The 13,182-nt window shown below is 43.3% G+C and overlaps 1 protein-coding gene across 1 annotated transcript in view; it reads left to right on the forward strand.

The window, feature by feature from the left end:
• The first annotated feature begins 1,804 nt into the window (after nt 1-1,804).
• The window catches only part of LOC307041940 (phosphatidylcholine-sterol acyltransferase-like), a 229,100-nt gene continuing 217,722 nt past the window's right edge, over nt 1,805-13,182 (forward strand). The window contains exons 1-2 of the mRNA XM_079685550.1: nt 1,805-2,216; nt 2,846-3,028. Coding sequence (XP_079541676.1) covers nt 2,066-2,216; nt 2,846-3,028 — 334 coding nt within the window. The 5' untranslated portion in view covers nt 1,805-2,065. The remainder of the gene's footprint in view (nt 2,217-2,845; nt 3,029-13,182) is intronic.

The raw sequence follows: 13,182 nt of genomic DNA on the forward strand, positions 1-13,182 counted from the left end.
TTAGTGAAATAGAATTGTTTTTAAACCGCAAGGTATTTGCAACAGAGCTGTGTGGAGCAGTCTACCATGTTTCAACAAGGAGCGTATACGTTCAAATACCCGAAATAATTACAAACAGACCGCTATTTTTGATAAACTGTCCACTTATTGGTGATCTACATGGTTACTTTCAACCCTGAACAAATATAAAAACTTAATAAAGTCAGCAGAGCCACTGCAGGCTAACCTATAGGCATTCACTATGTGAAGGGTACACTTACTTTTCCGCAAAACATATTTCATGCGTACCTTATACTTGAAAAAGGTACTTATTAGTTCCATACAGGAGCATGATTGTACCTTTAAGGGTACATTTGTATATTTTGTACCTTAAAGGGGACCTATCATGCAAAATGCACCTTTGTACGTCTTTTATACATGAATATGTGTCCCCGGTGTGTCAGGGAACTCACCAAGTGTCAGAAAAGACAACTCTCCCTCTTTTCCTCCATACCCAAATCTCTAAAAACGGGGCTGCAACAGATCTGATACAGACTGATACAGATTTGTAATTGTTCTGACGTCAGAAACGGGGTGCTCCGGCTCCGCCTATATGGGCAACTCTCCACCTATCAGGGGAATGAGAGGTTGCGTGGCATGGTAACAGCATGGTAACATGACGCTCGTGCCTCGCCCCCCTCCTTTGCAGGGGGGCGTGGTCAGCTGCAGCTCATTTGCTACAGAATCAGCCCTTGTGAAGACAGGGCTGGAATAGAGCAAATAGAGCGAAATGAGGCATGGCTAAAATGCATTATCTGTTTGGTATTTTGAAAAAATAAATTCACAGACATGTTTTATATATAAAATAGGTATGGCCCTATACAATATATTATTCAAATATAGCATGATAGGTCCACTTTAAAGAACACAAATGTACCTGTACTGTTCCTTTATTTCCGACAGTGCACCTTTAATTGTATAGTTTGTAAAAAAAACAAAAAACATAGAAAAGGCATGTCGAAAATATCAGTAAAACATGTGATTTCAATGGCTGAAGATCATTGAGGTTTCCATATGTGAATAGATCAGTGTACAGAATAAAATTACCTACCCCACCTTTAAGTAAAAGTAACAATACTACAGTGTAATGTACTCTGTAAATGTCCTACATTCAAAATTGTATACTCAAGTAAAAGTACAAAAGTAATGGCATCAAAATATACTTTAGGTACAAAAAGTAAAAAATAATAAAAAAGATTGTATTTTTTTTACTATACATTGGTATGCATTTGTTGCACTTGGTAAAGGGGGGATTATTACAATTATGTGATATACTGCTGGGTAACTTGACCCATAATAATACATAATAATGTATTTGTTAATCTATATTCTCTATTATACATACATCGTGACAACGTAGTAACAACATTTGGAAAATAAATGTAGTGGTTTAAAAAGTCAGAATTGCCTCCAAAATGTATTAAAGTAAAAAGTATTATAGTTTGAAAACTCTCCAGGGAAGTACAAGTACCTCAAAATTGTTCATAAGAACAGTTTGAGTAAATTCCACCAATCTACACATGTAAATTCAACTTTAAAAAAAAATGAAATTAAAACAGTTTACCTTTGCCGGTGTGTCTTTTAATTTAATAAAGTATAATTAATAATAATCCCAAGAGAGGCAAAACAACATGTCTTTTTAAAGGAACACTTAACACAATTGAATTATTTTTCGTAGAAACAAATTGATTTCTTGTCTCAGAAAAATGACGCATTCTCTCTTGGTCAGTCATTGACATTCTATTGTGTAAATACATTGGTGGGATTGGGGAGAATCCATAGGGCAATGGGCAACGTGACACGTTGTATTTGTCCCTGTGACTGCTGCCTCCTACATGTGTGTTCTGGTTCTGACAGCTTGATTCATCATCGCGTTTGAGAGCCAAGCATAACAGAAATGTTCTGTCGTTTTTTCCAAGTCGTCCAGGGAATATAACCTTTACACTGGTCCGCCAGCTCCCCGCCTCCAGCACACACTCACACCGACACCCAGCACCGCGCAGTCCCACACGCAGTCTAAGGAACCATGGGGCCGGCTGCTCGGCTCTGCTCAGGGCTGCTGCTCTTCTTCCTGCTGGGGCTCCATCACGCCTCCGGCTTCTGGATAATCAACGTCGTGTTCCCGCCAAACGCTAAATCCATAATACCGAGCAACAGTACTCCACCTCTTATTATCGGTAAGCCAAGCGAAGGGACTGTGGAGTCAATGTTTAAATGTCTGATTTATTTTAGCATATCCAGAATGTAATATCTGCCTGCCTGACCAAGGTTTAATATCAACAGGGGTCCTGAAAGCCCCTAGCTAAAAGTTTGTCATATAGTTTTCGCTTATTTCATTGAAAGTATATGGGAACAGTGTGAATATAGTATTTGTCATATTTACTGTAACTGTACTCTCAGTTTCTCACATATTTTTTGTTGTTTTAAATATTATATAATTTTTTTATTTGAAACAATAGTCATAAAATTCTTTTTTAAATGCTTTAATATTAGTAGCCTACTATTTTTTGCTACGTATTATTGTCTTTGTATGCACAAAATATCTACTAATGATAAGTTAAAGAGCAACTTCCAGGTTTAAGACACCTGTAAATAAATGTGTAGGAAAATGATGAATACACTAGATTTTCAAAAGAATATACAGAAATATACACAACAGTGACATCTGGCGTCGTTTTTGTAAGAAATGTTCACTTCCGCATAAAAAAGCCTCGGCACGTGACCTTCCGCGTGTGACGTAACACGGGGGACACAAGGGGGAGAGCGGCAGGTGTAACGTATTAATAAACATGGATCCCAATGCTAGTTTCGACACAGAAGACACAGAAGAAGTTGAACATGAATATGACGGACCACAACCTTATAATTATGAGCCTGCCAGGCGTCCAAGAGACCAGGAGCAGCCAAGGATTAGAAGAAATAACGGCCATCGGAGAGAAATTGAGCTGTGGTGTGAGGAGAACCAGTGGAGAACTGGGCAGCTATCTTGGTGAGTGACCGGCGTTAGCTACAGAATGTTAGCTAACGTCACATCACAACATTGTAAAGTTAGCTATCATATATCAGGCTATAACTAAAGTAGCATTGATAATATAGTAACTTTACTGGCAGCACTGTTGATACTGATCCATAACAGAAACGAATGCGCAAGTATCAGCCGTATCTCGCGTTACCTAATGTAACTCCACACTACGGTGCTGTGTACCGGAGGAGAGACGCGAGATACGGCTGATACTTGACGATCTGGCGGAGAAAGGTTGTGGAGCCTCCGTTGATATGCCGTTGTAAATGGTTTGATGGAAAGCAGGTGTGTAGTTGGGGAGGGTGCACAGCTGATTGCAGCAGGTGAGTGGAGGTTGAGCCGGGAGCCGGGAGTGACAGCCACCACGCACACACAAACAACACAGACAGGGGGAAACAAACAAACACAAAGGAGATGGCTGGAGCAGTACAGCCACCAAAGCGTTACCTAATGCAACTCCACACTAGTCTTACGGTGCCGTGTACCGGAGGGGAGAGAGATAGAGCAGCGAAGGGGGGGGGGGGGGAGAGAGAAGTAATACGGTTTACTGATAAAGCTGTGGAGAGTATGTGCTGCAGGGAGGTGGATGCACAACGCACCCAGGAACGAACGCTAGCTCCGGTCCTTTTTACTGTGGTCTCGATGTCCTGACAGGCTGGTATTTGTGCAACCTGCACAAACACAATACTGCACCATGATTACAAATGGTGAAATACAATGTAAAACTACCGAAAAATACCAGCTCACTGAAACACAACCGCTCTACTCAACGCAACTCTACTATACCCGCAGTCAGAGAGCGGAGATGTGTCCCCTGTGTGATGTAATATGACGCGTTTGACGTATGACCTTAAAAAAAAGCCGTTTTTAAGAGCAGAGCTCAAAATTGCTCCTTTCCCTCTGAATTCCTGCCCTTATGTCTCGTAAAACATATCAAATCCTGCATTCAGTTTTTTAATTGTAATTTTCAAGCAAGTTTAAGCATAAATGTAGAAAAAATAAAAACCTGCAAGATGCTCTTTAACTATATTTTTATGCTAACACTTTGGTACTTTTACTTGAGTAACTTTTGTAATGCAGGACTTTTACTTGTAACAGAGTATTCCTACACTCTGGTATTTCCAGTGGCGAGCCATGACTTTTATACCTGACCATGACTTTTTTTTTAATGTCTTCAAATATTATCTTTTAGAATATCTTAGACCAGTGCTTCTCAAAGTGTGGTCCGCGGACCACTGGTGGTTCGTGAGCGCCCCCCTAGTGGTCCGTGAGTATATTGGTAAAATTTCACATTTGAAAAAAATAAATACATTTCAGTTTTCCGCACTCTCGCGGGAATATCTCCACAATGGAGCGAGGTTAAGTTTGAATATAGTATTTGTCATATTTACTGTATTTTTTTCAATGCATTTAATTTACAAACGCCCCCTGAAAGCCTTGGCATGGAATAGAGACAAGATGTCTGTTTGTCTCCTGCTTATCTAGGTCGCACTAAGTCTTTTCAGCCTCAAAGGGCCAAAGTTTGATCTGGTGGTCATGCTCCGTAGGGTTTTACTTCTCTGGCATTGTGAAGACCATGAGTTTGGCCCTCTTTCAATTTTAGGTCAGTATCTCCTTCTTCATTTTCCCTCCTCTCTGACCTTTAAATCTGGATTCCTTCTTCTATTTTCATGCCGACTCTTTACCTCATTTAATCACATCCCTTAAGGAGCCCTGCTGTGTTAATCACACTACCCCACTGTTATCTGTCTGGGTCATGTTTTTCATTTGTAACACTAAGGTTTTAATTACATTTTATCCTGTAAAGTATTAGAAAGTCTTCTTGGTTAGACGTCTTAGCTTAAAAAGCCATACAACATTAGATTAGTTTTAAATATAGCTTGACAAATACACAAAGGTAGACAGCTAGGGTCTCCATTCAATTTTGTAAACATGATGATGCTAAAAAAGCAAGGTCAGCAACCCAGATAGAGTAAAGCTGCCCCAAGCGCACACAGTAGATAACAATAAGTAGATAACATGTCTATACCTGCTCCTGTGTCTTTGGTCATTTTCATCATGTGATCTGAAAGGGGCCAGTTTTAGAAAGAGAGACTTTGACTTTGGCTTAGATCAAACCAAAAAACAGCTAATAAGCTATACATTTGAGAAAAAATTGGACTTGTTTGGAATCGTTTTATAAAGCTTAAAAAAAAGGCTAAAGAATGGAGTCATACTGCTATGCGCCCTTCAGTCCAGCAGATAATGTTATCCTTCTGGAAGAATTCAAGAGTTACAATGTAATATTGGAAATAATTCAGTAAAAGATAAGGGTGTTACAATCAGAACTGACATTTTGCTGACTTCTGCTCTTCAGTCAGGTTCAGGACGATTTTCTCGCACAATTATAAAGGGTTGGAAATGATACAAGTTCAACAAAGCAAGTCATGTTTTCCTGTCTATATTTGTGATAATATGGATGATAGTATGTTTTTGTTTTACTTTAATATGTCATGTTCTTTATCTTAGTCTTTATTGAACAAGGACAATGCATACAATACTTTAATCTCAAAGAGAGAAAATATGCTATATGAAAGAATATGGCTAAAGCCTAATTTCCATCTAGGCAGGTACACACATAACAATCAACAAATACTTTAAACATGTCTTATTGTCTATCGCACTAACAAAAAGTGTTACCGTGAAGGGTACCAATGTTTGAATTCTAACTCAATCAATCAATCAATCAATCAATCAATCAATCAATCAATCAATCAATCAATCAATCAATCAATCAATGTTTATTTATATAGCCCAATATCACAAATGTTACATTTGTCTCAGTGGACTTCACAGTTTTTACAGAATATCAGTATGGCAATACGACACTCTCTGTCCTTAGACCCTCACATCGTACAAGGAAAAACTTCCAGAGAAAACCCACAGTTTAAAGGGGAAAATGGGAGAAACCTCAGGGAGAGCAACAGAGGAGGGATCCTTCTCCCAGGACGGACAGACGTGCAATAGATACCGTGTGTAAATTGAAAAGATAATACATTTGCAACATAAGTAGTCCAAATGTTTGGAAATGCATGTGTCTATAATAATAAGACGAATCCACGAGGATATATTCATCCAGGACTCATGATCCAGGACCACACGCACAGCCACGACTCAAGATCCAGGGCTCGCGATCCAGGACTCAGGACCGCAGCAACAGGCACAGCCACGACTCAAGATCCAGGGCTTGCGATCCAGGACTCAGGACCACAGCAACACGATCAGCCATGACTCCGGATCCTGGCGTAGATAGACACCAAAAAGAAATTTGGGGAAGCTGGGTTATTCGGAACATGAGAGTACACAGGTATAGACAGAGAGAAGGAAGAAGTAAGGTGTCCCCGACAAACTAAGCCTATAGCAGCAAAACTAGGGGCTGCATATAATCATCCCTAACTATAAGCTTTATCAAAAAGGAAGGTCTTAAGCGCACTCTTAAAAACAGATAGGGTGTCTGCCGCCCGAACACAAACTGGAAGCTGATTCCACAAATGTGGAGCTTGATAAACTAAGCCTGATGTGTCATTAACTACTGACCTTCAAATTGCTACCAAATAACCCAATAGCGCAGACGCCAACGTCAAAAAAGACAATAAAATAATGCATTGACTGTATAAATATATAATATATCAGAAATTAAACTAATTTGATATTCAAGACAGTAGGGTTCGTTTTACGCCACCATTATTAGGAATTACATTTTTTGTTTCTTTTAGGATTGCCTGCAGAACTTTTCTCTTCCCACAGCCTATTCTGGGGCAGAGCCGGGACGCCAATAAGGAAGTGCCACATCTATTGGCCGATAGGCGATGACTGCAGAAAAGATCAATTTCCATAGACCCCCATGTTAAAATGCCTAACTTTACAGCAGAAATAAACATGTTTCTACCCCTAATACAAAATACTCGGGATATAGTTAGATTCCACCTTCATGATTAGGAATTGTTGAGTGAATTGTTTTATAACATGACCCTTTTATTTATATTAGGTCTTAAGGTTTTTGCATAAATTAGGGCGTGGTCACATTGAGTGACAGCTCTGTCAAGTGACTGCTGCTGTTAGCTTCTTGTCTCTCTGCTAGCTGCTCCGTGAAGCTACAGGGACTCTGCCTGCTCAGTACATCCAGGGAAACAACTTGACACCGGCCGTGTTTGTTTGTTCTTCATGCTTATGTGACACTTGGGTCCTGCTTTGCTGTTGCTTTCTTGTACTTCACCGGAGTCAGTTTGAGATATCAATCAGCTTTTATTCCAAAGCTAAGAATCCTCTAACACTCTTACAGTGATCGTATAGTGGTATCATTTGTTTGGAGAAAAAGGATTCTAAATACAAATATAAAGAAACCCAATAACATTTATTACAAACATAAAACAATTTGGTTTGTAATTGTGACAATAAAGATTAATCAAATGACTTAGATGAACAGTATTCAATAAAAAAAATTAACAGCTCAAAATAAACATACCTGCAAACCATGGAATAGACACACAGATCCACAGTTTAGCCACAGTACAGTGAGATGTTGCTCTACAAAGGAAAGTTTCACATCGGTGACGTAAATGCCACATGCACTACAAGACGTTAGCGGCTAACTAGTTCGCTGGAAAACGGCTCACTCTCAGTTTATGTACAATTATTTAAAAAAGTGATACACTACGGAATCTAAAGACATTTAGCTAAACATAAAATATAACCAATAAATGCAGATAGATTATACACAGAATAGTACACGTAGATCACAATTATTATTATATTTACAACTGAGTGAACAGAGCAACAACTCACCCAAAGCTAAGAATCCTCTAACACTGACGGATTCCCAAAATGCACCACATTCAGCGCAACACTAGCTAGCGGCTGCGGCTTTTCAAAATAAAATAAAATGAAAAAACTATGGCTGGAGTCCCAGTTTAACAGGATGTAATAAAACAAACATTCATTATTTACACTGTTACACTTATATCGGACTATTGTGACTCGTTAAAACAGACGGTGCATGAATGCGGTTTTGCGGTAAGTGAAATTTGAGTACTTTATTTATGTGTGTACGTAATGAATGTTAAGGCTTTGGTTAGCGTGTAAGCGAGTGGTAGCTACATCGGTGCTAACGATGCTAATCGTAGCCTCCAAGTTAAAACCATAGACTGTATATAAAGGTTAAAACGAAATAGACAAGTGTTAAGCGTTAAGTGGGATAATACTGTAGAACAAACAGCTTCTGTTTGAGGTTGATAAAATAGGGTCATCCTTGTAACTTAGAGAGATATTTTATTATGTAGGTAGGAACTGTATGCATCGCTGAGGTTAATTTAAATTGGCTATGCTCAAGTAAGCTAATGTCGAAGTAGTGTATGTGAAATCAACCTCACAATAAGATGTGTGTATATTACAATTATTAATGTCATATTTCAAGATGATTACTTAGATATTACAATATGGTTGGTTGAGCTGGAGTTCATTATTGAGCTTACACGTTAACGTCACAGTCATCTGAAGAACGAACCCAAACCTTGTTGTTTTTATTAATTGCATTACCAAATTGGTATCAAATAAACAGTAAGCATTGGTAATCCAACTTCCAAAGTTACAGTAAAATAAAAAGGACCCTGACTCGGACAATACAAAATCCTTGTTCAACAGAAGAGAATAAGTGATATTGTTTGTACACATGGTACTTTACATATATATCTGTTTGTTCAAAGTTTCCAGGTGATGCAGACAGGCTGGACCAGAGAGTGAGAGACAGAACTGGACTCCTCACAGCAGTGAACTCCAGCACAGGTATAAAGACTATTTTTTTCACACTGTACAAAGAATCAAGAAAGATATTGGTTTAAATGAATGAAGTATTGACACATCAGTTAAGTTGAGGGGTTTTTCCATTCAAAAAGTTACATTTAGATGTTAACAAGCAATATGACTTTGTCAGCTTTCTAATTTAATGTATTGAAGGCAAAGATATTCAACACATAGTGAGAACTGCTACTATTTGTCTCTGAATATTGTCTGTAAAAAACGTGGTAAAAGTTATTCTTTCAGTGAGACAACAGAGCAAGCTTCTACAGTTGCACTAAGTTTTGATAACAGTTAAATATTATTTTTGATAATACAATATATTTCAATGTTGATGAATTTCATACTGTTGATTCATAATCTGATAAAAAAAAACATTACAATTAAAAAATAATTATATCTACAGCCCCTAAACACACTGTCACGATTCTTGTGTTATGTCACGTTTTTAGTTTTGTGTCTTGTATTGGGTTTATTTTGCTGTTCGGTTCTCCTTGTCATGTTTTCCTCCTTGTGTATTGTCTGGTCCCTCTCCCTGTGTTTTTCCTCCCTGTCGTTAGTTTCCCTGGTGTGTCTAATTGTCTGAGTGTGTTTACCTGTTGCCCTTGTGTTTCTCCTCCCCTGCCCGGCTGTTTCTCGTCTCGTGATTACCCCTGTATTTAGTCTTGTCTCTTCCTGTGTTCAGGGTTGGTTCGTCTTTTGTTGGTGACTGAGTTCACCGGGGAGTGTTCTGTTTGTCCGATTTTTATTCTTATCCTTGAAATAAAGGTATTATCAGTATTATCTGCTTTTGGGTCCTGCTTGCTTCACTCTACCGTAACAGAACCAACCAACCAAGGATGGTCCAAGCAGATCCATTTGAGCAGGAATTATTGGATTTTTCCTTTTCTTTGGGTTACTGCTCTGATCGATGGAGGGGAGCATCCGGGGTTCAGCAGCGAGAGGCTGCTCTGGCAGAGGCGCGCCAGATGGCTACGGAGAAACCAGGCTTGGTGAAATTCTTACCTGGCTGGATTTTGAATTTCCTCTCTGTGTGTGATTCCCGGCCTGCTAGCCCCAGGCATGCTAGCTCCCTGCCTCCCAATTCCCAACCTGACACCAAACGCCTCGGTGTGCTCCGTCTGGAGTCAACCCTTGCTTTTGCCCCAGTTCCTTTTGGAGGTCCACGGAGCCTCCAAACGGCTCCTAAGAGAAGGAGTCGCAAGTCCAGGCTAGCTGCCCGATCCCCAAGGGCCATGGTTCCGGCCCCAGTTCTGGCCCAGCAGCCATGGTTCCAGCCTCAGTCCTGGCCCAGCAGCCATGGTTCCAGACCCAGTTCTGGCCCCAGCAGCCATGGTTCCGGACCCAGTTCTGGCCCCAGCGGCCATGGTTCCAGACCCAGTTCTGGCCCCAGCAGCCATGGTCCCGGCCCCAGTTCTGGCCCCAGCGGCCATGGTCCCTCCTCTAGTCCCTTCTCCAGTCCCTACTCAAGTCCCTTCTCCAGTCCCTCCTCTAGTCACTTCCCTAGTCCCTCATCTAGTCCCTTCCCTAGTCCCTTCCCAAGTCCCTTCTCTCTTCCCTTCTCTAGTCCCTCCTCTAGTCCATACTCAAGTCCCTTCTCTAGTCCCTTCTCTTGTCCTTACTAAATTCCCTTCTCAAGTCCCTTCTCAAGTGCCTCCTCTAGTCACTTCCCTAGTCCCTTCTCTAGTCCCTTCTCTAGTCCCTCCTCTAGTCCCTCCTCTAGTCCCTCCTCTAGTCCCTTCTCGAGTCCCCTCTCTAGTCCCAACTCAAGTCCCTTCTTTAGTCCCTACTCAAGTCCCTACTCAAGTCCCTACTGAATTGCCGTTGGAGGTTCCGCTGGGGGTCCTGCCAGCTCCATGTCCTGTCCCGTTGGGGGTCCCGCCGACTACTCTTCCGCTGGGGGTCCTGCCAACTCCATGTCCTGTCCGTTGGGGGTCCCGCCGACTACTCTTCTGCCGGGGGTCCTGCCAACACTATGTCCTGTCGCGTTGGGGGTCCCGCCGACTCCATGTCCTGTCCCGTTGGGGGTCCCGCCGACTCCATGTCCTGTCCCGTTGGGGGTCCCGCCGACTACTCTTCTGCCGGGGGTCCTGCCAACACTATGTCCTGTCCCGTTGGGGGTTCCGCCGACTACTCTTCTGCCGGAGGTCCTGCCAACCCTATGTCCTGTGCCGTTGGAGGTCCTGCCGACAACTCTTCCGCTGGGGGTCCTGCCAACTCCATGTCCTGTCCCATTGGGGGCCCCGCCAACTACTTTTCTGCCGGGGGTCCTGCCAACCCTATGTCCTGTTCCATTGGAGGTCCCGCTGAGAGTCCTACCAATCTCGTGTCGTATTCCGTTGGAGGTCCCGCCGCCACCTGTCTCGCCGGGGGTCCTGCCAACTCCTGGTACTCTTCCGTGGGAGATCCTGCCGAAGCCTGTCCCACCGGCTCCGGTTCCTGCCCGGCCTCCGGAGCTGACCCATCAGCGCCTTCCTGCCCGTCCTCCGGAGTTGTTCCGTCATCGCCTGCTTCGCCCTCGAGACCGCCCCCCTGAGAGCCGCGGTCTTCGCCTTCGAGCCCGGCCCCCTGAGTGCCGCGGTCTTCGCCCTTGAGCCCGGCCCCCTGAGTGCCGCGGTCTTCGCCCTCGAGCCCGGCCCCCTGAGAGCCGCGGTCTTCGCCCTCGAGCCCGGCCCCCTGAGAGCCCGGCCCCCTGAGAGCCGCGGTCTTTGCCCTCGAGCCCGGCCCCCTGAGTGCCGTGGTCTTCGCCCTCGAGCCCGGCCCCCTGAGAGCCGCGCCTTCCCCCTCGAGCCCGGCCCCCTGAGAGCCGCGGTCTTCACCCTCGAGCCCGGCTCCCTGAGAGCCGCGGTCTTCGCCCTCGAGCCCGGCCCCCTGAGAGCCGCGTCTTCCCCCTCGAGCCCGGCGCCCTGGAAGCCGCGGTCTTTGCCCTCGAGCCCGGCCCCCTGACTTTCCCGGCCGCAGTCCTCGCCCTCGGGCCCGGCCCCCTGACTCTTCCTGCCGCTGCCTTCGCCCTCATGCTCGGCCCCCTGAGTTCGCCCGCTGTGGCCCTCGCCCCTCCATGGACTCTGCCTTGCCCCCGGGCCGTCCGCCCGAGACCCCCTCCATGGTCTCTGCCTTGCCCCCCGGCCGTCCGCCCGAGACCCCCTCCATGGTGTCTGCCTTGCCCCCGGGCTGTCCGCCCGAGATCCCTTCCGGGTCCTCCGCTGTGCCCCTGGGTTATCAGCACAATCCCGTCCTCCTGACCCCTTCCACCCACCCTGGTGGCCCTAGTGATGTGTCACTCACCGTAACACACACAAATATACCGCTTTCATAAATAACACACTTGTTCTGCAATAATATTTTTTATGTTTCCTGTCATTTTTGTTAGGAAAGGACATGCCTGAAAGACACGACTCAACATTTTCTCCTTCTCTGAGGGTCAAGAAGAACATCCAAGAGGAAAATTAAAAGCTGATGTTATAAGATTTAAGACCAGTACAGGACATTCACTAAGAAACTACTTTTATTGTGAAAACACAGTCAGCTGATCGAATGCACCTATTTCCACATCTACACTCCATCAGCTGATTATTTCTATTTGCCTCACTTGTGCCTTGTACCGCAGAGTTTGCAACGTCACAAATAAATTGGGCCAATCTTCAGTCAGATTTGAATGTGTAATCTAACATTTTCAGTAAGAATAATGGACAAAAGGAGTGCAAATACAATTTATTGAAATGTGAACCAAAAGTTAATCAAACATGTTTTAAATAAAAAGCACATATGGACAGAAGGTGTAAACCTATTAAATGTATAAGTAAACACATTTAGTCAAATAAAGTGACTAGGGGTGTAACAGTTCACAGAATTCAAGGTTCGGTATGTACCTTGGTTTGGGGGTCACGGTTCGGTACGGGTTCGGTACAACAAGAAAAAGCAAAAAAAAAGTCCCAAATACATAATTCTAGATTTGTTTTTTATTTATTTTGAACAGTAGTGCAAGTTTCAGTTTAAAAATAAGGAACTTTAACATTATGAATAATTAACTTTATTACACAGTTAAAAATAAATTGCATAAGGGCGCACAGTGCCGGCCCTGACCAATTTGCTGCCCTAGGCAAGATTTTAGCTGGCGCCCCCCCCAAAATGCAGACACTCACTATGACTCGCGCATGCATACACGTGCATGTAGGGGCGGCGCCAGGCGGTAGCTTGCAGTTGCTACAGCAACACCAACAATTGGCCGAGCAACTGCTAAGCAACCCCAAGAAATGTATGTTTTTTTTTTATAGTGAAATTCATAATAT

This window comes from Notothenia rossii (genome assembly GCF_949606895.1).
Source record: "Notothenia rossii genome assembly, chromosome: 5".
In the NCBI taxonomy this organism is placed as follows: Eukaryota; Metazoa; Chordata; class Actinopteri; order Perciformes; family Nototheniidae; genus Notothenia; species Notothenia rossii.